Here is a 27,674-nt window from a genome sequence, read left to right on the forward strand (position 1 = left end):
TGCCCACTCCCCCACCTGCTTCCCCAGCAAACTCAAACTGCAACCCTGCCCCAATCCCACACATCCCTGGAGAGCCACAGCAGAGCAGTGCTTCAGTGTTGGGGTGACCCTGTTACCCTTGCCAGCTTCCTCTACTTGGTTCTGTACATGCAAATGCTCGTTTCTGCATGCAAATGGGGGTTTTGCTCCCTGTAACTGGGGGGGCACATGCATAAACACAAGGCCTTTAAAATTTGGCCCAACCTCTCTGTGATGAGAGAAAAGGCTGCGCCCACATTTAGAAATACAGTCAGTATTTGGAGAGTATCACCTGGATTTACCCTCATTGCTTGAACAAATGGAATGTGTTAAATGTAATACTTTGGGCTGGATTTTGACTGCTTCTGAGCATATTCATGGGAATGGGTGGAGGAGAGGGAAGGCGTAGGTAGCTAATCTAGGCCTTCTGCCTTACTCCCTTGTGCACCTGCACTAGGTGCATCCAGAATGCCAGTGCTATGTCCTCCCTGAGCGACTGGGGAGAGAACAAGTTAGCATAGCCAGAGATGTTGCACATGCCAAGGTGGCTGGGGGTGGGCAGGGAAGGGGGTCATGAATGCATCTGCACAAGCCCCTTCCAGCATGGCTCTTACTCCAAGAGCCCTTCATATGCATCTTTTTTTTTTTTAATTGCAGTTCTTTTTTCCCTGCAGCAGAATGCTGCTACCATTGTAAATAACTCTGACAGGAAAATGTAGAATATCTTTTATGTTCAGCAGCCTATTAAGAGTTGGTATGTCTCTTGCTTCTGTGAGTGAATCAACTGGTGATAAAGTGAAGAAATCACATGCCAAGGCAGGTTATAAAACAGCTGATCCACGTGGCTGCTGAGATTTTCTATCAGGCTTATGAGATTTTGAAACTTAGTTCATTGGCAGGCTGCCTCCAACAGTATAGACAGGGCATATGGGAACAATGCTCTCATGCTACTCAGCAGTGCCTACTGGAATAATCTGGTAACCAGCCTAAATATAGGCAGGTGTCAGTATTGTGCACGGGCTCCCCCTGGCTTCTGCTCTGTAAATCCTCACTTAAAAACCAGGGTAAACAATCAAAGTGAGGCACGGGGATTAACTTCTGTAACTCCTTTTAAACTCTGTTTTGAGACTTGTTATTTACACACTTCCATTTGCATTTTGGTGCTTGTATTATAAGTAGTTTGGTAGCTCAGCAGAATCAGCCCTCCAGGTTTGTTCTTTTAAAGGTGATTAACTCTCTTTCTTTGTGTTCCATGTTCATGGCTCAGTATAGAGAGTTTTCAGGCTCCTTCATAAATTGTACAGAAAGGTAGTGTCCTAGGCACCTCCCCTGCCATTCATGAAATTGTCAGCCACTTCCCCTGCCCTCTGTTCACATAACAGCCCTGTAGTAACTATTATTCTTGTCAGTTATTAATTGGTATGACAGTAGTGCCAAGGAAACCTGGATAAGAGTCCAGGCCCATTCTGCTACTCTCTGAACAGGCAAATAAGAGACAGTGCTCTTGTCCATGAGAATTTATAAGCTAGTTTATCAGGACTCAAAAGGTGGGGATAATGGACAGCTGGGGTGAGGTGGGTTGGGAGAACAAGGTAACAACAGGATGATCTGTAGTAGTTTGCCTGGAACTGTCCTGTTAGGGAGAATATTTATGTACTTCCAACTGTCTTCAGAGCAATTGGTGGGTGTTCCTTTTTGGCAGAATTAGTCATACTGTACACCTTGCTTTCCATTTAATCTTCCCCTCCCATCTCAGCTGAAAATAGTGGAGAGACACCTACAGTTCCCATCCCCAGAAGATGGAAGGATCCTTCCTTCAGTATTTATTCTTTGTGAACATGGTCGGTTTTAATTCTACTTGTTAATGAGCAGATATGCATCTAAACCCATGTTCACTGGGAGCTGACATACCTGGGGGAATAGTTCTGGAAAATTCTGCTTTTGGCAATTACTGTAGCAGAGTAGAAACTCTCATATTTGCTGGTGCTGGAATATTATCCCAGAAGTACTGCCCACTGCTGCCACATGAGGGAATGATGTTAAATCACATTGAATTGGCAAGATATATTGATATATTGCTGGAGTGATGTGTGTTGTTGTATTAATTTCGATAGAATACATGGTCCCAGAGAGTCAAAGGCATTAACATGACCCTGTTACTGTATAACATTAGTAGTTTTTAAACAAGGTTTGGAATTCCAAGTACAGAGACCTCAGCCTGATTAGTTCCATGGGATGCACACAATTAATTTTTAATTCTTTAATAAAGATACAGACCAAGAAGGAAAAACAGTTAAAACATTTGAAATGTAAAATATGAAGTAAGGCTTTCCAGTGTAACAGTATCGCTTATTCCCTTTCCCTTTGGCCTCAGAGAGTCTTTAGAAGGAAAACCTCTTGTCTGACAGGCTCTTAGATGGTGTCAAAGATGATAATAACTGTCTTTTGGGGGGGAGGGAAGTTAGTTGAGTTAGGCTGGAGCTGTTGATAAAGTCTGATCCTGTTTCCTAAATGACAAAACAAGACAAACACACATGAAAAGAAAAGAACAGAAAGATAGAAACTGCAGCTTATGTTTCTGGTGTTGATTCTTACATGCAACCTCACTGCTGAAAATACAGAATCACAGCACATGGCCTTATCAGCCACTCAGAGATCTGGCATATTTATACCAGCATTAGACTGTATAGGTAGGGTTGCCAATTTTGGTTGGATGTATTCCTGCAGATTTTATCACATGATATAATCTTTAATTAAAGATTAATTTTTAATTCCTGGAGACTCCAGGCCAATCCTGGAGAGTTGGCAACCGTATGTATAAAGCATTGTTTTTAGCTGTCTCTCTGGTCACAGGCTTATATCAGCATTGCAAAATACAGTCTCAGTCAGCTAAACTAGATTCTTAATACAGAAGGCAAAAGGAAAGTAGGAAAGGATAGAAAAGAGAAGAAATACAGTGGGGAAGGAAGAGGACATATAGAGGACTGGAGGGAAGTGTGTATATGAGGTGGGGGCGGGAAGTCTCACGTTCCAGGTGATGTTTGGGATTTAGCCAGAGCCATTGGAGGAGGAGATGTCATCCGTGTTCTTCTCTCTGGCCTAGTTCGGGCAGGATATTTCTCAGGATCAGCACAACAAAGGCCCAACAGTGTCATAGTGATCCCTGAGTCCCAGAAGACAGTGGGGTTGGCAGCCATGATGGTGAAGTTTGCTCCTTTCAGTCCACCTGTCTCCCATCTGGCAGTTGTTGGTCAGACAACATGATTCTCCTACCAGAATCTTTTCTTTTAAGGATCCCAAAAGGAAGTGATGGATGGAATGGCGCATCTGCTCATTATTTTGTCCACCAAGTAGGCCTAATTTCTGATACACCAATTTCAGTCTATTGATTTCCGGTTCCACACTTCTCTTGTTACCAGACATGATCTTTACGCAGTCATTGAGCTATATCAGTAGGCCTTTTTGTTTGGATTAACCCAATCTTTCTGCCTCCACTTTTCACCTTTCCCCATCAACATTTACATTATAGGTTAATGTGATATTTTATGATCTTTCATTCACATCTCACTGTTGAGCTCACAATTAGGGTAAACTTGTAGGCCCAAATATTACAACAGTGCTAAAGCAAGTACTAAGTAATATGAGAAACCTATTCTGCTCTAGCACTTGCATATATAAAAGGCTGTTTTGGCCTCTTACAAAGTTGTCGAAAGCCACTGCAGATTATGTAACACTGACTAATAGTAATTTATAGATTATCCTACACTGTCTCCCAGCAGGAGATTAAGAATGTCACTTTCACTCCAGTTTAATAGTAAAGTTGTGCAAATAATGGATTTTTTGGTTGCAGACATTTCCAAAAAATTGTGAGGAAAAATTAGTTTTAGATAAATCCAAAAGTGGATTTTTTTTTCCAAAAATTTCAGTGACTCAGACTCAAGAAAAAAAAAATCATTTCAGGTCAAATTAAATGTTTTTGTTTTGTTTCTGACCATTTAAAACATTTTTATTGTTGTTTTTTTTAAAAAGCAAAGGGAAATTTTTTAAATGAAAAGTGTACCGTTTTGAAAAATGTCAAAACAAAATGATTTTACAGAATTTATTTTAATTTTTTGGACTGAAACAATTCATAGAAACCAACATGAATCTGTGAAATATTTTGGGTGTTGCCAAATCTGTGTTTATCACTGAAAAAATGATTCAGAGAATTTCATCCAGTTCTACTTAATACAGTGTCTCAAAATATTACAATGCGACAATCTTTGTTCCAATATATATATGATATTCTCTCTTTCCTCTTCCTTGCTTGCTGGAAATAGTAATAAAAATATAAAAAGAGGCTATTTATCCATCTGTTTTGATTCTTTAAAGGTATTTGAATTTGTGCTGGTTCAACAGGCAAATCCATCCAAATGAAGATCCGAGATTTCCTAGCTGCTGGGTCATTTAATTGTATATTATCTTTGTTTTGACAGCTCTTTGTGAAATTATTCGGTGAAATTATTGATTTTTACAAAAGTGTACTTAATAGCAGAATCTGATCTGTGGTGTTTAAGCTGGTGGCCTTAAACTGGTGTGTTGATGATATTTATGCACGTAAGCACTCTTCAGTCCCTTGAATGACATTTCATAACTCAACAAGGGATTGGGTAGTATCCTGCTGATGTGCTGGATTACCAGAAAGTTTACTATCCATCGCTCCCTCAGTTTCTCCCAATGGTTACAGAAGTGGGACATAGGTTGGATGGTTTGTCAAAGGATTGGAAATAAGGAATTGTATTCATAAATGTCTAAACAAAATATCTTTTAAAGTACTGTCTTTTTCCTGGACTAAATGTGTGATGAAGAAAAAAATTGCATCTTAATCCTGGGCAAATTCTATGTATTAAATGCTGTTTACTGGCTTTGAAGTGCAGACCTTATGAAAGAGGCTAACGAAACGCAGTACAGTCATTGCTCCATGACATCTGGTTGAACTTTTATTTTATGCTTAATTTTTTATAGACCACTGACTACGGTAGCTTTCGGTCAGAGGATTTCCAGGATTTCACAAAACAGTGGCTTTGCCTTTTGTAAGGCAGATAAGATTTATTAATTCTGATTTTAAACAACTCCTGCTGCCAATGGTCTCATGCAAAAATAATTGTGGTTGTAGGCATGAAAACAGAGCAGGGAGGGTTTCATATTTGCACTGAGGCAATTATATAATATATATATTATATAAATTACTTTCAGGGGGCAAGAAAAGTTTGCCATGTATATACATCCTTGAGCAGATGTTAAATAACTCGGTCTTTTCAAATAGTGATATGAAGGTACTTTATTTTCCCTGGTCAAAATGTTCAGAAATGACTGATTTTGGATGCCTCAGATTTGGAATGCCCATCTTGAGCCACCTTAAAAAGGCCTGATTTGCAAAGGACAAGAGCTCAAACTTTCTTAAAGTCAAGCCCCTTTAAGGTGTCTTAAATTGGGCACCCAAAATCACTAGTCACTTTTGAAAATCTTGGTCTCCATGTATATGTGTATTGCTTGCAGAATTATATTGGAAACTGAAGAATATACACAAACCAGAACAGTGAATGCACTGGCATTAAATGTTGTGTTTGCAAGGACATTGTAAAGTAGGCATCATATCAAGCATTTGTTACTTCGAAGAAGCAGGCCTCAGCAAGTACCATTAAGAAAAGCTCTGGCTATGGGTAAAGTGATCAAAGTAGACACTGGCTTTTGTCCATCAGGTTTTGGTACATTTATGAATATTTCAAAGTACTTTTGAGCCATCTCCTACCATCAGTCCACAAGTGTAACTCCCTGCTGAAATCAATCGGGAGTTCTGCATGAAAATGTCACCTTTCCAATCAATCTAGCTTTCAGTGGCTAAAATAATGCTCTGCTCTGACCATTTCATCTCCAGTCCTCTTCATGGACTCTCTCTCTTTCCACATAAAGTTCAAAATCCTCAACGTCATTCCTAAGGCTTTGTCTACTCTGGAACTTCGTCAGCAAAACTTTCTATCGTTCAGGGGTGCTAAGAAACACACACACACACCCCGAATGACAAAATTTTACTGACGAAAAGTGCTGGTGTGCGTGGGAGGTGGAAGTTTTTTTGGTCTGCAGGAGAGCTTTCTCCTGCCGCCAAACAGCAGCTACACTGTGCGCCTTTTAGTGGCACGGCTGTGTGGCACAGCTGTGTTGCTAAAAGCTGTGTAGTGTAGACAAAGCCTAAGTCTCTGCACAGCTCTGCCCCGCCTGCCTCACATCTTTGGTTGCTCTCCATCTCACCCACAGCCCTCTGCCCTCTGGGATGCCTAGCTACTTCCTTTATCTCCACTCTTTGGTGTTCTTGCTCTTAGATTTCTCACACTGCTACCTAGGCATGGAAGATGCTCCATCTAACTACTGCAAGCAGCCTCTCTCTCATTCAGAACTTGCTTGAAAACACATTTCTTTGCTCTTTTCTTTCCATCACTGACTTCCCACTTCTGTCTGAGCTACCCCTCTCCTATTGACCTACCTCAGTCACTGCTTATAAAGTCAAAGCTTATATGGTTCTCTTCATCTATTAACTGACTCCTATTATGTTTCAACCCTCACCTTCCTTTTTTCCCCACCCCTTCCTTTATCTAACATCCTTTTCTTTGTCTAATTTTAGATTGCAAGCTCTTGGGTATGCACCGTAAATTTATTTAATCTCTGTAAAGTGACATGCAAACATTTATATAGCACCATAATCTATGTGGATAGCAGACTACAGCCATTACATGTTTTTTTAGGGGGTGAGGCATACATGAAGCCAGGAATATTGTTTTTTGGGGGGGGAATTTGCCCCTCTGCTGGTTACTTCAGAAGTATAATTAGAAGAGAAAATAGTAAAAGGGAGGCATTGTGAGCAGGAAACTCCTAGCAGCTATTGAATATTGCTTTAAACTGTTGGAGCAAATGACAACTGACACCAGCAGACGATCTTCCGTGCTTTATCCTAGTGAACTGAAGAGACTTCGGCAGGCTGTGATGCACCAAACTAAATGATATGGTCGTTGATGAAGATGTCACCTTCTCCTTTAATTTAGGACCAGTATTAAATATCCATCTTTATTTTGCTTTCTTTCATTTATAAAATTTCCAGGTAGACCTATACATATTTTTTAAAATCATTGTTTTTCTCTTTCAGCAATTAATGAATTTCCTGAAGATGTATTTACAAATAAGGATCGGCAGGAGGGAGCAGTGCTGTTTCATATTATTGGTGTAAGTTTTGTCCTACCTTGGTTCCTTTTGGTTTTCCTTTTTTTATTTATTTAGTAAGTTGCAAGAAGTTACCCAGTCCCATTGCCCTTTCTTAGTAGAACTCTGTAAATCAGCAGATTTTTAATAGTGCATTTGCAACCCAATTCTCAAATAGCAGAAGGCGACTGGAGCACTTTAAAAACTGTTCATGCAAGCCTAAATTTATTTGTTTATGCCTTCATCTCAGTTAGGGGTGAAATCTTGACCCCATTGAAATCAATGGAAGTTTTGGCATTGATCTCAATGGAGCTAGGATTTCACCCTGTATGGGCAGGTATGGATTCCGGTTGCCCTCTGTGCAGGAATGGATGATATGGGGTCTCCTTGTTCCCTCTCCTGTCCATTGTGCATCTGTGCAAAAGAAACAAGGATAAGGCCTTTAAAGCCTAAAGGAATACAGATGAAATCTGGTAACGTGGTACTGGGCTTGATGTCTTATTGCAGAAACCAAAAACATTTAAAGGTCTTTGGGGCTCAGTCTTGCAGTCCCAGCTCTGGGAAAGTAATAGTAAATGGGAGATTTGCTTGAGTGAGGACTGCAGGATTGGTCCCATTGTGAAAATATGCATCACATAACTCACATAGAACAACAGGAGGACAACATGTGTTCACGAGACTATCACAGCCCCTGAGATGTTTGCAAATGGGAGCCAAGGTCAGGGACCATTTCTTTCAGGATGTGATTGTTCTTTGCACATGGAATGTCTTGGTGTTGCTTTTGCCTTCATTACCTACCCAGGTAATTAATTGAAAACATGAGTGATGACTGCTCTTCCTCCAAAGCACTGTCTGTTATTATCATGTCCCTTACTCTACCATGGCACCCAATTACAACAAATTACTGCTTTTTCATTATTCCCTAACTTTCCAAGCCCTCGCTTTCTAAGCATACTGTTAAGTATAAGAACATATTGATATTTTTATGCCATAACTTCATCAATACAGTTTTTTTGTAGCAGATAGAAATGGAGCCACATATTCATGTTAGATTGTTTCTACATTATTTGAATAAACATCCTGTCATTCTCCTCTCCCTTTTTTACATGATGTGACTGAGTAACATTTTCTTACTTTATTTTTTCCAACAGGCTCTTTATATGTTCTATGCCTTGGCTATAGTATGCGATGACTTCTTTGTTCCCTCGTTAGAGAAAATTTGTGAGGTAAGTGACAGAGAAATTTAACCACCTTTTGTAAATCTGTTTCCTGTAGGTTTTAGGTTTGGATGTTTTGTACCATCCAATGGCTGTCTGGAGTTTGTTAGAAATGAGTTTGGTGGCCTCCATTCATTTCCCGGTGGACAGGGCTCCATATCACAAACCCACTACAGTTTGCGCTAATTGACACTCTTGACAGCTGTCTTGGCAAAGAGGCTAATGACTGAATGGACATAGCCAAATGATTTCCTCCTGTCACAGGTCTGAAGCACATTGGTGGGGCAGTATAGGGGGTGATGTAAGGATTAGATGGGTTTGTTACTATGATCCTTGTTTTAAAAGCCACTTGGAAAAAGAAGAGCTAGAAATATTTATATTAATTTGCTGGCCATGGGTGTCTTTCTGCCAGCAAGACTAATCAGTCAGAGGAAGGGATGTGCTTGTGCTGTTTTTCTGGCCTGTTGGGATTGGGTGTGGAGGGGTGGAAGAAAGTTAATGTATTGAAATAACTATCAGGTAGACTTTTCAAAAGCACCCAGCATTGGCTTAACTCTGCCACATCTAAAGTCAGTGAGAGTTTTACTATTAATTTCAGTAAGAGCATAGTTAAGTCAGTGCTAAGCACTTTTGAAAATCCCACCCAAAGGCAATGCAGGATGAATAATTGGAAAGGGAGAATATAGTTATTATAACTAATGAAGTCGGTTATTTTTTGTACAGGGCCCACTTGAACCAGATCTGTGAAATGTTACTAGAAAATGTAGTGCAATATATAATATATACACAATTGAGAATAATAATCTGCTATTATATTAAAACATTAATGTACAGCACTTTACAAACTTATTTATCAGATACTAGTTAGAGTTGATCAAGATGGGGGGAAAATTAAACTTTTGATCCAAAATTTATTTTGTTGAAAATTTTCCAACCAACTATAGAATTGATTGTAAAATAGAAAACCTTATTTGGAGAGTGGGGATTGACATAATTTCATATTAACAGAAATGTTTTGACCAGCTGTTCTAGCTAATAAGGCATCTTTTTTCCTCTCCTCTGGACACATGTACAGAACGCCCACAAACATCAGTAGGAGTTACATAGCCTTATCAACAGGAGAACAGATGTAAGGATAGATTGTAGCAGCAAATACTTGCAAAGTATTCAGCAGTGATCTTTACTTACTGTTTTCAGATGTGCTATCAGCATAGCATACTTTTAGATACATGATATTTAAGATGTACCATAATGTTGCTGCTTCTGCTGTCGATCCTTCATAAAATCTATTCTGCTTGTTAAGTATTTCCAGAATGCTAGACAGCTAACAAGAATCCAGAGTAGTTAGCACATCCGTGCTGAACTCTATCAGCCATGTTATCGGTGATAGATCATCTTAGCCCTGGTCTACACTGGGGGTGGGGGGAGAGGATATTGATCTAAGTTTATGCAACTTCAGCTATGTGAATAGCGTAGCTGAAGTTGACATACTTAGACCTACTCACCGCGGTGTCTTCACTGTGGTGAGTTGACTGCTGCCGCTCCCCCATTGACTCTGCCTGCACCTCTCGCGGCGGTGGAGTACAGGAGTCGATGGAAGAGCGCTCGGGGGTCAATTTATCGCGTCTAGACTACATGCAATAAATCGACCCCCACTGGATCGATCGCTGCCCGCCGATCCAGCGGGTAATATAGACATACCCTTAGAGAGCTGTGTGTTGTGTTCTATGCCATGAGTTCCTTATGAAGCCCTTCCTGCTAGCTCAGAATGTTGCAGAGTGCCTGAAAAATACTCTTATCTGCTTCGTTTATCACTAGGCACTCTTCTGTCCTTAGAAGTGGGATGGGATATTAAAGATGAGTCTAGAGATTCAAAAAGGAAAAACTTTCCCATAATATTGCATTTATAGTGCAAAGGAAAGATCCTCAGCTCAGATCCTGGTGTGAATAGGCCTAGCCCAATTGTGGAGCTAAGTGCATTTATACCAACTGAGGTTCTGGCTCAAAAGCTCTAAGGTAACTGCATACAGATTAGAGCTCAAGAAGCAGTATATTAAAAATAGATCTGTCTATGGGACACAGTCCTCTCTCTAGTTCTACACTGCTCTAATTTCATGTACCTCATTGGAGTTCACATTAGAATAAGCGAGATCAGAATCAGGCCTACTATTTGCAAGACATATTCACATAGGTTATATTTTACTCTCACTTAATTCTGTTACCAAATTTTACAAGCTAGGTATCCCCTGTAACTCTTGAATTACTCATGACTTCATTCTAAAAACTGTTCATTCCTGAGCGTTCCACCTTCTAGAATCCCCATCTGGGTGGTCTTTCTCTAGTCAGCTTGGTTAGTTCAAATATTATAATGTAAGTGGATAATATTATCTAACTGGTGTCCCACTAGGTTAGGGAATAAATATTTTATATGCCCAAAGCATGTTGTCTATATCTCATATATAGGCTTTTTCAACCTTTGAGCTGTATCATAGTGGGAGTTCATTCTTTCATGGTATTGTGACCAAGAAAATAAAAGGATTCTATCTATAGCTATAAAGTGTGCTATGTAAAAAGACCAGCAATGCTGAAGTAATGGGTACTTTTCTTTCAGAAATTACACTTGAGTGAAGATGTTGCTGGAGCCACTTTCATGGCTGCAGGAAGCTCGACCCCAGAGTTATTTGCATCTGTAATAGGTAAGGGATCTGCTCAATAGCATGTGCAACAGTTGCCATTAAAATGTCAAGGTAGGTGAGATTATATCTTTTATTGGGTCAACTTCTGCTCTTTTTCAGTTATGTGTAGCTTGAAAGCTTGTAACTTGTATAAAAGATATTATCTCACTTATCTTGTCTCTCTCATATCCCAGGACCAATATGGCTACAACAACACTGCAAACAAATTAAAAGTCAGGAACAGATCCTTGGCTTAGATTTCAGTGGAGCTATGACAATTGACACCAGCTGAAGATCTGCCCCTCTGTATTATTGAGTGGTTTCCCATGCAGTGGTATATGAAAGTGCCACCATTCTTCCTTATATTTAGAGCAGGAGATAACTGAGTTAACAGGTTTTAGATTCTGATGTTCTGCTGGGTTCCATTCTGCAGCTGACACCATTCAATACTCAAAACCTGCAGCAGTGATACTGTACTACCACGCTTCAAGATTTGAGAAGATACTGCTGGTACTAAACATACCTGGGTGGTGAAAGTTGAGATTTTAATGCCATCCGCTGGAACAAATTTTCCTTCAGTTACATTTGTGCAACCTTATTGACATCAGTGAGAGCAGAATTTGTCCCACAGTAAGGAGAATATACATAAATATAGTAAAGCCCACATAAGGCCATATCATCTATCTACTCCACGGCATCTAATCTACAGATACACTCTCCTACATAGAGGGGGTGTGATAGCATCACAGGATCCATAATATCAAAGTCTGTTTGTTCAAACAAGATTATTTTAGCTGAAAACAAAACTTCAGAATTGTCATGGGAGCTTTCTTCTTTGCACTCTGTCATGTTAGATAGTTATATGGCCCCCGTTACCGTGGTATCTGAGTGCCTTATAACACCCTTGTGAGGCAGGCAAATACTGTTTTCCCCATTTTATAGGTGAGTAACTGAGGCCCAGATACATTAAATGACTTGCCCATGTCACACAGGAAGTCTATGGTGGAGCAAGAAATTGAACCTGTGTCTCCTGAGTCTCAGGCAAGTCTCCATCCACTAGACCATATGTCCTATCAAGAGTAGCACCCCAGACTATACACAAGGTGGCTGCTAGGAGTTCTTTGAAGGTAGTGCCGTCCCTGCAGATGTTAAAGGGACAGAAATCTAAATGTTAACTGTCCAGGGGAAAGTTCCTGTGCTTTATTGTAACATTTGAAGTCAGTTACATTGTAGAATTCTGATATCACTGGAGGTATTTTACATCTCCTTTTGATAAAATATGCATACAAAATAGCTGCTAACTATCCCAAAAACTTCAGAAGGCGCAGCTGATATGTGCACTCATTATTAATTTAATTTTGGTTAAACATTTAAATGATCATGGATTTTTGTTGTTCACAGTTGATACTCGTTTTGAACAAATAGGCATTGCCAGTAATGAAGTGATAGGGGTTAATTGTGAATGTATTGCTCTCTCTGCAGGTGTATTTATCACTCATGGTGATGTAGGAGTTGGGACTATTGTTGGGTCAGCAGTTTTCAACATCCTTTGCATTATTGGCGTCTGTGGGATATTTGCGGGACAGGTTAGTAGGTTACCTTGTTTTTGGCTTCCTGTTGCTTAGTTTTTTCTTTTGTACGGAAAATGTTTGAGAAATATTGGAATGCTAATGGAAAACGAGCATGAAAGTGCTGTTAAGACAAGGGAAGTGATCATGTTAGAAATAATTCAGACACATCTTACAAATAGGTAATACTGCAAAATAGCGGTTGTCTCAGCTTTCCAAAGTGGCCAGTACCTGATATTCAGAGGAAGGTGATTCCTTCCCATTTGCCATTACATCCTCAGTCAATTAATCAGTATAAATGGGGAGGGGAAAAATCCTTCCTGACTCATGTGGTGAGTTATTTATACCGTAAAGCATTTGCTCACCCTTCTCCGTAGGAGGCATTCATGAATATCACAATTTTTATATTAAATCTGATATACCTCCCAAATAAAATTAAAAGGGAATTGTTCATTTGCAGAACTGCAGCAAGTTGTGCTTTGCTTCTTGTTCACCTAAAACCACGACCAATGAAAATACCATTAGTAAGAAATACATTTCAAGGGAGACATTTATAAGGTTTTTATTAATGGTGGTAATTATAGATACATTTTAGGCCTAATCTTGCAAACATGTAGGCATGTAATTTTAATGTATCCTTATTATATCCCCATTGGCTTTAGAGGGACTACTCATATGAGTAAAGTTACTCATGCAGCTAAATATTTTAAGATCAAGCTCTTAGTTTTACTTGCAAACTTTTGAAATCACTGTTGTTTGTCGGCTAAAACTGTGCTTCTTTTCAGGTGGTTCGTCTCACCTGGTGGTCTGTGTTTAGGGACTCAGTGTACTACACACTTTCTGTGATCCTTCTTATCATTGTAAGTGTCCCTCTGGGCTTGCCACGTCAGTTATTAAAGTAAAAAAAAAATTGCTTGAGCCCCGGCCCCTCTTTCATTACAAATTAAGCACTGCCTCGCACAAACTACAGGTCCCAGCTTGCAGTGTTCCATTCTGATCCAAGTAGCTTCTCTTGGAGCATGTTGGGATTTAGAAATTGCACACCATATTAAAGAGTCAGGGTGGCTGTTATCTGCAGCTTCTAGTACATGTTAGGCTTGTCCCACAGATTAATTGCCAATACAGGCAGAGTTTAGTAGGTAAAGTTTGGGCACAGCTGAAATGACCATTATATTTTTCCAAAGAGTGTAGTAACTCTGACATTTCTATATTTAAGTATTTGGTGGAAGGGAGGGGGAGATTCATCTTAATTTATTTTATTCATAATAAAAATAGAACAGCAATGGCCCATTCAACCAAAGGGATGGCATAAAATGAAGTTAAATTGGGATCACCTGCTGTTCTGAGGGCCCAGCTGTGTGGCTGCATGGCTGGAGAAGCAATTCTGGAGCAAATTTTGAAAGGACTTAATGCCTTTGATCTTGGAAAATAGACCACACTGTTTTACGAGCCTCCTACCTGTCTTCCAGACACATGGTTGCTCACTCTCAATCATATGCAGTGTATGTGTGTGTATCTCTCATGCACCATTTAGCTGAGTGACTTTAATAGCAGCGTCTAAGAAAGGCCCAAATCTTGGCTGTAGGGTTGGTGTTGCAGTATTGACCGCAGGTACAGTAGAAGGTTTGGGATGGGAAGAGTGGGAAGGAGAAAGCTCCAGTAGCTTCAGGTTGGAAATGACAGTATAGCAAATATATAAATACACCGCTGTGAAGATTCTTCGCCTGCTGTACAGTGCAGCTGACCAGTTTTTAGTGGGACTGGAGAAATGGTCAATTTGTTTGTTTGTTTTTCTTCCAGTTCATATATGATGAGCAAATAGTATGGTAAGTTGTGTTGTTAATTTCTCAAATTAGTGTGTATTCTCCATGTCACTGATCAGTACCTACAATCACAGTTTAGCCAAATTTAGTGCTTACATCCTGTGCATTGGCAGTGAGGCCAATGGGGTGTGAGCGAGCACTGGATTTGTCCCAGGGAGATACCGCTTTCTGTCTTTAATTACGGTTTTTTTGGTATGATAAATAGTGAAAACTAAAGGAAAATTTAATAACCAGAAAACATTAACAGCCATCCCCAGCTGCTCCTGCCTGAGTACGCAGGGTGCAGCATGGGGTGCAGGAAGCACTTTCATCCCCTTACACACCTGCACCCAGGGCAGCCAAAATCCCGTTGCAGTGCTCTTTGAGATGAAACTATAGAGAAGTATTAGCACTTCCAGTGGTGGCACATACCATAGGCCCTCCCCTCCCCCCGTCCCCTCCCCACCCCAGCTGACAAGCCAACCCTGGATCTGTGGGAGAACAAGCTGCATCTCCTGAAAGAAGGCATAAGAGCCACTCCAGAGTCCATGATAAGCTCTGCTGGCAGAATGGCTCTGGTCACTGCTTCTGGCATGGTGCAGCTCTGTCTTCCTTAGCTCTAGCACAGTTCTAAAATGTTTTAGTGAAATATACATAATATGTGTGTTGTTCAAAGCCCAAAGGAGTTTTGCTTCTTCTGGGCCCTTGAAACTCCCTCTAATGTTACCACTAGGAATTCAGTGCACACAAAGGCAGAGAACACTTCCCATACTGCTTACCCATGGCACATTCCTACTGAAAATACCATAAGATTACAGCAGCATGCATGACCCTACTAATTCCTTTCCTTTCCTTTTCTCTCTTTGAGGTGGGAGAGCCTTATACTCATCGTTATGTATTTCTTCTACATACTTATCATGAAGTAAGTGCTTCTCCCCTCTCTGTGCTCTTTAATTGTAATTTGGCAATTGTTTCTCTGGAATTGCAACATGCTCTGATCTCCAGCTGAGGAGAATTCCGACAATCTCATTTCCCTGTCTTACCTCCCCCACTTTTGTGCTAGATCAACACACTCTTGGAGTATGTACTGCAGATAGCAGCAAATCTTTGGATGTTTATTTTTTGTTGTATAATAGGGCACAGCAGGTCTAAGAGGTGGCTGAGGAGAAAGGTCAAAAAATGGATTCTCTAGCTCCATGACTGTAAAATAGCATGGAGGTTATGAGTAAAACAGAACACACATGTATTTTTAGAGGCTTTTTTCTGGAGGGTTGGTCTTGCTCTCCCAGTGTTACCACCACCAGTAACTGTGGGTCCTTGCAAATTGGAAACTTTCCTGTTTTAGAGCCCTGTCTAAGCATCCGTTAGTTTTACAAACACCAGCAGTTTGTCCTGTTTTTTGTAATCTCTGTGGACTGACCATGTGAAGGAGCCTCCAGGCAGCCAGCTGAGCATGGATTCACCACAAGAACATTCCCTGCCAGACCTGTCATGTATTGATGCCCTTATCCTTATCTTTCACCCTCACTCTTCCTCAGAATCTATGAATCAGCCCTCCCCTGGGAGGAGACGAGGTATAGTCTGCTTAGTTGAAGAGATGGAGAAGTCGGTACCCACTTTTTGTTTCTCGCCCTCCCATTTACTCCTACCTTGAGCCCACCAAAATTATCTCCTGTGTGACCTCAACTTCCCCTTCAACACTAGGGCCTTCCTGAGCCCATCAGCACCACTACTAGGTCAACCAGAAGGGTCAGTATAGAGTGAATTCTTTCTCATGGTGGGGCTTAGCCAACTGTCCCCAGAGTGCTGTCCCTGTCAGTCCACAGGGCGAGAGAACCCTCCTGAGAATCACACCTCTTGTATGCTGGTGCACAGCATTGGTGAAAAGGCCATTGCATAGTGAGTATGTCTTTGGGTATATTTACACTCCCATCAGGAAGTGTGATTGGAGCACATGTAGACATATCCAAGCTAGCTTTGAGCTAGCAAGATCATAGCTAGCTCAAGTAACAATAGCAGTGAAGTCGTGGCAGTACAGGCTAGTCCTGCCCACCTGGGACCCCAGATAGTCGAGCAGCTGCCTCATTGTCTTTACTGTTATGCTAGCTAGATTAAAGCTAACTCAGGTATGTCTACACATGCTACTGTCACACTTCCCAACTGCAGTGTAGACAGACCCCTAGCCCACAAATCCAACCCCCAAAGACATTGCATCTGCATTGGAGCAACTCATTGGCAATGCAGAACCTGATTATGGCTTTATTTTCCTCTTTCCCTGGGAAATAAAGTCCTCATTGCTTGGCAGTTTTCACTGCAACAGAAATTCTTCCCTCTCAGTTCTGTCAAAAGGGTGATAACATGCATTATAATGTGAAATAAATATTTTAAATGACTTCTTCAATGGCGGCATTTAAATCAGAAAGCTACTCATAAGAGTTTAGAGATAAGGAGGTAATCCTTTAAGGAAGGAGAAGAGCAGCTCAGGACTGATGTCATAAAAATAGTTGCTGTGTAATGGTTCTGTTATAGCCTGCAGAACGTGAAGAAGTTAATGCGAAACTCTTATTAAGATGAAGGGGTATATTCAATGTGGCATCAGTGTCTGACATAGTTTTCAATGGCATTCATTTAAATGTAATTGCTTGTATATTTACAGTACATTTTAGAAACCCTATAAAGTTCATGTCCCAGGAGGTGGAACAAACTAAATTCTTAGGGGACAGAAAAGCCCCTTGTATATACTGAAAACTCTCAGTATACAGAGGATGTGCTTCAAGATCCCTTGATGTGGATTGAGCATGTCCAAAGCTTGTCCTGGGGGCCAAATGCTATTCTGTATGCTGCGGCAGCCATGCTCTTTGATATAGAGACGAAGACTTCTGAGGCTTCACATCCAGCATGCAGTGCTTCACCTTGAGCTAAATGTTCTCCCTGGAATGTATTTCTGAATTAAAACTGCTTTCTGAAGCCTGCAAGCTAGGTGCAGTCCTTGTTCTTCTGTCAGATTGCCAAAATGACCTTCAGGTGGGCAAAGCTTAGTCTTTCCTGCAGTACAGAGTTTGATACTCTCTGGCTTTTCCTAGCATAGTGTAGGTTGTCACAAAATAATCCCTGTGGGCTGGGTTACATTGCATCAGCCTGGGAGTTTGGAGAAGTATTCCAACAATCCAGCATTCTCAGACCCATCTTTTTGCACTTTCAGGTACAATGTGAAGATGCAAAAGTTGTTTACCATCAAAAGCATGAACGTTGGGAATGGCAACACAGTCAGCAATGAGCTGGAAGATGGTAATGAATGTTATGACATAAGCTATGATGACCCATCCATGCCATTGCTATGGAAAGGTAAGGCTGAGCAGACAGGAGTTGGACAAAGAGTTGACATACATTGTGGGTGGGTTTTTTTTCCAATGGTGAACAAAACAGTGATAATATTTAACCTTAAGCAAGAAGGACAATGCCATATTTATTAGGCTAAGTTGACAAATTCAGTGCAGCCAAGCCTTTGAGAATCATAATTCCTTCTAGAGGTGATGGAAACATGCTACTTTGTACACCTGCAGCATTGCTGTCTTCTACTCTCTGGTTCAGCAATAGGTGAATGAGTTACAAAACCATAAATGAAATATTTTCTTTGCTGTGAATGCAGAAGGTAATTTTCACTTTAAGATGTGTAAGAATTAAGTTCCAGGCAGTAGGTGAAACCTGCATTGGGGTGCGATGGCCAGGGTGGCAAAAGGAACCATCCTAATGTGAGGTTGAGTTTGAATACTAGGACGGCAAGGTCGGTTCCTAAACAGATGTGGAAAGTGGGGGGGAAGGGTTTTTGGCAGCCACATGGGGAAGGTGGTTTTCTGCTGCCACTGCAGCATGAGAGAGTCAGCACGTTTGTTCTTCTTGAATCTTTCAGCTCTGCATTTCCTTCTGTCTGCTGTTTATATCCCCTCCTGTCTGCAGAACCAAGTCCTTGCTGCCTGGCTCAGCCCCTCTCACTCCTTGAGCCCTTCCTGGCTAGTCAGGTCTTGCTGCTTCATTATTTGCAAGCAACTTCAAGTATCTGGAAGCTGCATCTCCTTGAAATGTGGGCAGAATTTGGAAAGGGAAGCTAGTGGTATAAGAGAGGTGGGCTAAGGCTTTGTTTGCCCAGTGCATTTTGGGTCAATCCACCTCACCGCAGACTTACAGTATGAATATGTCCCCTCCCCTTTTCTACCTCATGTATTTAGATTAGGAGCTGTCCAGAGTAGGCATTGTCTTTTACAATACTGTACTGTGCTTAACATAATGGGGCCCCGGTCTCAGTTGGGGTCATAGGCACTATTGTAGTATAAATATTAATAATCAAATAAATTAATCAATTTCTTATATGAAACCATGGCATGATTAAGAGAAAATCACTTTGTAGCAAGTATTATGATCCTTCGTTATGTTGGATCTTCAGGTAACAGAAGGGCTATTGCATAGTGAACTATCCATTCTCTCTTGGATGCATGGGAGATTTACTCAGGATTAGAGAATAATCTTCCTCGGGATTAGAGAATAATCTTCCTATATGACAAAAAGCTGGCATTGCTGCATATCACTTAATTGGTCAGAGTCCTTTCAAGGGACGTTGAGGTTTGTCTGCTCCACCAGGGAGATGGTTAGAATGCAGGCCTAGGAGTTGAAACACATGAGTTCTGTTTCTGGCATAGATGCCATCTTGCTGTGTGACTTTACCCAAGTCATATACGTTCTTTAAGCTTCAATTTCTCTAGCCACTGTGTAAATTTGGGCTAATAATATTGAATCGTTACTTACCCCTATTTGCCTCATGGGCATGTTGTGAAGACTAATTCATGTCTGTAAAGTGCTTTGAGTTTCTCAGAGGCATTACATAAGGAGGCTAAAAATAGCCTAGATCCACCCAAATTTCATTCCCTTCAAACTTTCCCCACAACAGATTTCTTCTCTGTTAACTTTTCTGCTGTCTTGAAATCTGAGGCCAATCTCCTCCCCATATCTGATGTTCCTCCCCTTCCTCATCCCCAGCAGCAGTCTCCCCCTCTTACCGCAATGTGAGACCACATGGGAGGGACCAAACCACCACTAGAAATCAGAGGTGGGGTAGTGTGGGAATGGACATTACCATGGGGACAGTGGACAAAGGGAAGTAAGGGGACCTGCCTAGGGTGAGAGAGGAAGAGAAAACATGAGTGGGATAAAGATGAGGGGACAGAGAAGGAACTGTGGTGGGTAGTGGGAGAGGTACTTCATCCAGGTTGCCTCACAACTTTGTGCATCAGGCAACAAGATCCTTCTCCTAAAGACAGTCACATGGCTGCCTGCTGCACCACATTTCTCTTGGGCAAAAACGTGCCATGACCTTGCATTGCCTCTGCCTTGGCCTGCTCTTGGCCAGCTTCCTCCAGAGTTGAACTCCATCTTCCTAAGGTACTGCCAGCAGTCTTCAGGTGTGTGTGTGGGAGTGGGCGTGGGGAGGCTGCCATCAGCTGGCCTGCTGCCTTGCCTCCTACTTGTGGCTAGCAAGTTTCAGAATCCACTGCTATACCACCCCAGGATTCAATGGGCTGGATCTAACCTTAATCTGCTCCTGCCCGTACATACCAAGTCTGATTATTTTCTAACAAAGAACAGCTGCTCTCAGTTAGGTACTTTCTTCATACTGGTGATGGGAATTCTATTACTGTAGGTGCAGATAAAAGGGAGGTTCACATACTGTACAGCTGCCTTTGATGCTCATACGTTTTATTACTTTCAAGAGCTTCCACTGGTGAAACATAAAAGGTTCCATTACTGGATTTTCATACAGAGAGCTTTTCACTCTGAGAAAAATTCAATTTCAAGGACGAGTTCTATACACAGAAGTGAAGGCAAAAGATTTGTACTCCTGTTAATAATGATCCCATTTTAAAAGTACAGGGACCATGGCTCAGTGCTCTGGGCATTTTTTATATATATATTGACCCATGCTCCCCTCAGATGGCATGGGTTTGATTCCTCCCTGGTAACAGAAAACTCTTGCTAAGAGTGTGTTGTGTGAGTCTGTACTGAACACAGGTTAGATGCCACAGGGCTTGATCCAAAGCCTGTTGAAGTCAATGAGTGGCTTTCCGCTGACTCTAGTAGACTTTGCATCAGACCCTGAGTGATGAGCAGAAAGTTTGCCTATTTCTGAAAAGAAAATACTATGGCTGGAGGATATTCCCCTTGCAGGATGTACAAAGGAGTTGCAGAAAATGCTTTTCCTTTTTTTGTAAAAACCACTTATGCCATTTGTGAAATGGGACCCATCTGGACCATATGGAGCTGGGTTATGTGTCTCCAGAAACAGATGGAATCGGATTGAAGAGAAAAACAGGCAGAATAAATGTGCTGTGTTAGCCTTGGGGCTGCAGTAATTCATACACCCATGATCTGTGCACTGTACCTCAATGGTGAGGTTTTTACCCTGTAATTCATCAAAGGTCCTTCTGACTTAGAGTGACCATACGTCTCATTTTGGCTGGGACAATCCCGTTTTTAAGCCTTGTCCCGGCCATCCCGACTTTTTTGGCAAAACTGGGCATTTGTCCCATTTTCTCTTGCCAACTGATCATTAGCTGGCAAGAGAAAACTGGACAAATGCCCAGTTTTGCCCAAAAAAAAGTGTGTCGCAATTCCTAGTGGGGCATGGAGGAACATGAGGGTGGAGGTGGAAGCAACGCCAGCCCTGAGCAGAAGGGAGAGAGGGATCGGGAGAGCGGTTTGGGCAAGGCCAGCCCCATGCAGGCAGGCAATAGGGGCCTTCAGGCCAGCCCCATGGGGGGACGGCGATGGGGGCCTTGGGCTGCCCCAGACCAGTGTCCCATTTTCCCTTTGGGAAAATAAGGTCACCCTATTCTGACCTGTGCATCTCATTAGTGCTCCTAGAATTAGTTCCATTGTGACTGCAGTACTTCCGTGTTGTTTTCACTGACAAGTTGCGTGATCAAGGAGTGCTTTGGAGATTTCACTGGAGAAACTCACTTGAGAGCTGCTAGTCTAGCAAGACTGCATTAAATCGAAGTGTCAGGGCTTTCTTCTTTACCAGAATTGTTGCCAAACATTTTTTTTTCCTCGACTAAAGCAAATGTTAGGCTGCTATGGTTGAGTCTCCTTTAAATGAGAGTCAGATCACAACTGTGAGTGTTCAGGCTATCTTGGCTATACACTGCTTCACAGGAAAAATAACCTCAGTGCAATCACTTCCTAGAGAGCCTTCAGAAGATCCTTGCTCCTTATTTTGCATCTACTGCAATATCCCATTAAATTTGGCTGAAGATATTGGGAGTGGGAGGATAATTGCTGCTTTACCTTCACCCAATACAAAATTATTCCTACTTTCATCCTTCATTGTAGATTAAACTGCAAGGCCAAAGCTACTTAACTGATCCTCTGGATAGAAAATGTTTTCTTTTGAAACTTTAAGATATCTTTATGTGCCTCATGTGAGCACCATACCCTCACCGAAAGCCTCATTTTAATGAAACACAAAACAGTGTCTTGTAAAGTTCTGCCTCCCCCAGTACCAAGAGGCTCAAGGACAGGAGCGTAAAAGGGTGTATTGGTGATTTACAATCTCATCCAGGCGTTTTTTGGGGGGTGGATGTTAATGGGAGGATCTGTTCTCAGATCCCAAAACGTATGTGTTAGAAGATGCTACAAGCTGCAAAGCTTCAATAGATGATGTAGTTTGCACATGTATATTGAAACTGACCTCATCCTAAAAAAACAAAAATATTTAATCACTGGAGTGAATAACAGATGTAGGCTCAGTAACTATGTAGCTTTCTATGCATTTATATGACAGATCAATTCTAATTCCTTCATTTGAGTTGAATGTTTTCCCAGATTTCCTTTGCTTCCTGACTGAAACTATGCACTAATGATTGTCTTTCACTTTTGCCTCCTAAATTCCGCTCCTCTTAATGTAAGTAACCTACTGTCCAAAAAAAAAAAGGGCAATAACCCAAGCAGTAAAGAATGCTGTTTTCTCTCCCCCACTACTCAGGGGATAATTTTTTATTTCAATCACATGCATACTTCTTGCCCTGTTTTCTAACTGCACATGGGTATGTCTCCTGTCTGCTGAGCCTTGCTGTGCTTGCTATGTGTAGTTTGTAGCATTTATGGAAATACTGGCATGGATTTGTGAAGTTTAAGAAGCCTTTGATTACACTTGTATTGACTCCTAGTATAATTTAGTGCATTTTATTATTGTAATACCATACCACAACTCTTACCTTTGTATAATTTTAAAGTTCCTTTGTGTTAAAGGATCAATTGTAACAATTATCCAGAAGTAATTGTGTTAAATTTGGATAGTTTGAAATCCCATATTGTTAGAGATATTGTTAATATTCTATTCAATTAAAGTGAAGTTCTGCAGGGACGGGGAACCCAACACTAAGGGACCCTGACAGGGCTCTAGAAGAGGCAGCAGGCTGCACAGCTGCTAAGCACCTTAAGCAAACTGGATAGCATTACAGTTTTCAAAGAGCTGTATATGCTCTCTCAATTGTGCGTGGTCTGTGCAAAGCTTGCTAACCCATGATGAATGGTGATGGTCTGTAATCAAAGAAAAATGGTGTCCCAGTATGAATGGCTAGATGAGAACCATACCAACCTATTTCACTCAAGATAGTGAAAACCCCCTTCAACACATGATCTGAATTAGGTAGAGAGGGAGAGCCAATGATGATCAAATTTGTGAGGCTCAAGAAACACTGTGGGATTGTTGCTAGCAAATTCAAGAACTCAGGTAAATGTGATCCCTTGCATGAGTCACAATGGGGCAACTCTCGGCAAAGGGAAGCCAGGTGAAATGAATTTCCCAACTAACTCTTGGCATTGTGATCACTAGTGAAGGGAAAGCAGCAATATGGCAAAAACCCGGTGGTGATGGTGGATGAGATCATCTGCTCCAGTCCCCCGAAATTCCGCTTCCCTGAAGCTGGCTTACGAATAATGATTACAAATAAATTTGGACCCAGAACCAGACTGCGGATGGCAAGCAGGCTTATTATTAACGAGGTAAGTTCACTAAGAGAATAACAAATGAGTGCTTTGAAGGGGGTTTGCCAAAGGACCACTTTCCCACTCAGTGTTCTTTTATAGAGATGCTTTCGGTGTTGGAATCACAGGTTGACTCTCCAACTCAGCTCCTAGGGCAGCGGAGACTTAAGTCACTTTCTAGTGACTATACTGATTGGTGCCTAGGACAGGATGATAGGCGTCATACCTTTTCCCTGAAGGGTAGGTTACTATGGAAGGGGGGCTCTTGAAGGTACAAGGGGAGTAAAGATTAAGAAGCTCCTCTTGCTAGAAGAAGATGGATTTTTTTTGTTTAGCCACTGGAATTGCATTTGAGCACTTATAAGAGTAGTGAACTGAGGGAAGATAACATAATAGATAAATCAACCATAGGATCTTATTACTTATTTTAATAGTTGGACAGAGCTTCAAATCACATCAGACATTTGCCTAATGTGTTTAACCTTTATAGTCCTGAGTTATATATAACAAAGGGGAAAGCAGATCAAACTTTTCACAAGGGACGTTTTCTTCAGACAGGCTCAGATTAGCCCTCAGTGAACATGTTGTCACCACGAGAGCCTGTCTTTCACATAACCCTGCAACAAAAGTCCTGAGAATGGTCAAACAACAAGGTCCTGAGCTTAAATGAAGTCCATGGCAAAACCTCATTGACTTCAGTGGAGCTAGGATTTCATCCTTTGTTTCTGAGTAACATGAAGTCCAAGCAAAGGGCTTTTTATTTTGGGATTTACAAGTATAGGAAAAATAGGTTCTTGCAAGTTCCAATAACATAGAGGAGATAACACAGCTCCCAGGACTATAGCACACTGTGAACAGTCCATGGCAGTTTAGCAGAAATTCTGCATGTTTGGGGTCGGGGGGGGAATCCAACTAACAACCATACACAAATATGTTTTTAGAAAGTGAGCTCTGTGGTGCAGTACAAGAAGTGGGAGAAGTTCAGCTAAACCACTTAGCAGCAACTGGGTTGCTTTCCAGCCAATTAGCTGATCCATAAGAAAGTATTTTTGAGTAGTGAAATGGCCAGAAAGCTGCCATTTTTAGTTTGCAAAACTAAACCCCAAACCAGAAGTGGTTTGGATGTGGGTTCCACTGTATGCAAACCACCAAAGTTTGGCAACGTATTGTGGATTTGAGTTCTCTCTATTTTCAATTCCCTTTTCAGTTACATTAGGCTTAGAATTGTTTCAGATGCTGGCAGCACCTTTCATGTTCAAGGTATTGTAAAGCACTTTCAAGTGAGTTGGAACAGCTGCCATTAAAAAAGACAGCACTTGCCAATAGTTATTGCATCATTCCACCTAAGATAGCACAGCTCATGCCTTTCCAAAATGTATGAAATTAGTGCAGTGTCCCAGCTGTCATTATGTGGTGAATATTTATTTGGAATAGCAACCATTGTAGCTACTGTAGTGCAATGAGCATAGCAACATGTGCGCCACAAAAGCAATGGACAACCCTCATGTTTAATCAGACCAGGGATGCTGCAGGGCTAATCCTCACCCTTTTTGAAAAGTGTCACAGGATCTTTAAATTCTACTTGGGGGCATCTTTAAATTCTACCTGGGGGGACTGGCTGGGGAAGGAATTGAAGCGGGGCAGAAGTGACCTCAGTTAATGTTTCATCTGAAGGACAGCACCTCTGATAGTGCAGCAGTCCCGGGAGTACAGCACTGCAGCATCACCACTGGGTTTGAGGCCTGAAGACATAGGTGAGAAATGCTTCCAAATGAGCCATGTTCATTACTCTGTGCTAAAATAGGATTCATTTGAGAATTTGATCCGGGCCTCCAAGGTGGTAGGGGTTGAAAGAACAGAACTGACCAAGTGAACAAGATTAGCAAAGTTAAGAGTTTTTCAAAGATTACTTTGGTTTTTTGGTGTGTGTTCCTGTGCAGCGTCAGCGACTGATCCACTCTGCCAATGGCACAAGCAAAACGCTTCACAATGGGAAACATGAAAATATTGAAAACGGGAACATCATTGTGGAAAATCAAGAGGAGGAGAATGAGCATGAAAACGCGTCTCCCTTTTCAGCACCAGGTAGGTTTGATCTTCAAGAGAATGAGGATGCTAAACAATGAACAACAAAATGGAATTAAAATGCCAAAAAATGGGTTGTAGAGACAATCAAGAGTCAGGTGGAACTATGCAATTGATTTGAAATTGTTTTGCTAGGGTTGAATTACAATAAAACCCAACTGGAGGTCACATTAAATGAAAACGGGCCATTGTTAGGTTCAGGCCTTCGATTTCCAATTGCCATGTGCAGAAGTGGTGAAGGTGCTGCTTGAGTGGAGATCTCGGGTAAGAACTCAAGACTGATCTGGAGTTCTCCAGGGTTGGGCTGGATGTATAATTGTGGTTGTTGGAAGAGGGGACTAAATACATAACCTGCATAGATCAATCTAATCAGCACACCCCCAATAATAGCCTTGGATTAATTATTTACATTGGCCTCCTGATGAAAGGTAAGCTGGTGCACACATGTATGTTAAAGACAGGGCAGAAAGCCTTCTTGGAGGAGAAGGAATTAAAAAGGAGGTTCAGAATAACCAGGGCCGGCTCCAGTATTTCTGCCGCCCCAAGCAAAAAAAAAAAAAAAAGCTGTGATTGGCAGCGGCAGGTCCTTCGCTCCTAGAGGGAGCGATGGACCTGCCGCCCCCGAATTGCCGCACGTGCCGCCCCTCTCCCTTGGCCGCCCCAAGCACCTGCTTCTTAAGCTGGTGCCTCGAGCCGGCCCTAAGAATAACAAGTGGAAACACAGGCCCTCATGGTTATATACATGTTTGGTTCTCATATGTAAAAAGTGACTTATACTACCCACTTTTTGAAACCACTTTGAAATCCTCTGATGAAAGGGGCTATGTACAGGAAAAGTGTTATCATGATGATTTACATAGTACTTTATATGTTGATTCTGTTGATTCATTTCAAAATGCTCTACAGATCATATAGCAGGGATTAATTCGCCTGCCACTGAAATGTAGCCACATCTGGGGTGATGCACAACAGCTGTTTAACAGCTGTGGAGGAAAAATGGACTAAGGCCTAAACTTTGGTCAAGTGAACTGTATGTATGGTCAGGTGAACTGTATGTGTGGCCTGGAGGAAGGAGAAAAGCGGGGGAGGGATAAAAGGAGAAGGTAGACAGAAATCATAAAAGCAGAACTAACTGTAGAAATTATAAAAGTAGAATTAACCTTGTAACAGACTATGATTGATAGATGTCAGGTGACAGAGCAAGAAACCGCAAAGGGCAAACTAAGAATAACAGGAAAGCTTGCTATGCTATATTCCCTTTTATGGATATTGTATTCCAAATATGGCAATAATGTTGATAAGAAAGTATGTATTACTAATTGTGGTTTTGTCCTATATAAGCTCCCGTATTTTATCTGTCGGGGGGGTTCGGCTGCCTTGGCTGACTCACCCATGCATGCATGTTTGATTGATCAATAAAGGAGCCTCAGGCTGTTTGATCCAAAATCAACTGTGGTCAATTTTCCACAACACAGCAGAAAAAAACATTTCTATACAGTGAAAAATAATGCCAACTCCTGTTGAAACTGAAGGAGGAATTTTAGATGTTGAGCATTAAAGAGTTGAGAATGCTCTTTGATTTCTGTGAGGCCCCATTTCTAAAATGTTAATGATCAAAGCAGAAATGCTGTTGATTTTAGGAAATACTGGAGCGCACTGAAAGAGATGATGTGTGAAGAAAGATTGGTTGAAACTATATATTTTCACATTTATTGCAGTGTGCACTATTATTGGAACTGATAGTGTGCACTATTATTGGAATCCATTATGTAATAAATACCTGTTCTCCCGTGAAGATAAAACTTCGTAGACAGCTGATCTGCTAAAGAAACGCACCTGTTAGATGGATTGATGGCAACAAACGAGTGCATTTATACAGAGTGTTTTTTTTACTGTTTGTACAGCAGAATAAATTGAGCTTATTTACACATATGGACGCACATGACCATGCTAATGTGACAATTTAAAATCACTGTGAACTTAAACAGATAATTATAAACACAAGCATGAATGGTCATTTTTGTAAAGATAATTTTTAATCTA

General features: G+C 41.2%; 1 protein-coding gene across 1 annotated transcript in view; it reads left to right on the forward strand.

The window, feature by feature from the left end:
- SLC24A4 (solute carrier family 24 member 4) overlaps positions 1–27,674 on the forward strand; it is a 142,728-nt gene that overhangs the window by 94,753 nt on the left and 20,301 nt on the right. Inside the window, exons 3-12 of the mRNA XM_054027793.1 lie at positions 7,196–7,272; positions 8,400–8,474; positions 11,077–11,161; positions 12,623–12,726; positions 13,494–13,568; positions 14,509–14,534; positions 15,379–15,432; positions 17,713–17,855; positions 23,395–23,564; positions 25,487–25,631. Coding sequence (XP_053883768.1) covers positions 7,196–7,272; positions 8,400–8,474; positions 11,077–11,161; positions 12,623–12,726; positions 13,494–13,568; positions 14,509–14,534; positions 15,379–15,432; positions 17,713–17,855; positions 23,395–23,564; positions 25,487–25,631 — 954 coding nt within the window. The remainder of the gene's footprint in view (positions 1–7,195; positions 7,273–8,399; positions 8,475–11,076; positions 11,162–12,622; positions 12,727–13,493; positions 13,569–14,508; positions 14,535–15,378; positions 15,433–17,712; positions 17,856–23,394; positions 23,565–25,486; positions 25,632–27,674) is intronic.

The sequence above is a fragment of the Malaclemys terrapin genome, chromosome 4 (genome assembly GCF_027887155.1).
Source record: "Malaclemys terrapin pileata isolate rMalTer1 chromosome 4, rMalTer1.hap1, whole genome shotgun sequence".
In the NCBI taxonomy this organism is placed as follows: domain Eukaryota; kingdom Metazoa; phylum Chordata; order Testudines; family Emydidae; genus Malaclemys; species Malaclemys terrapin.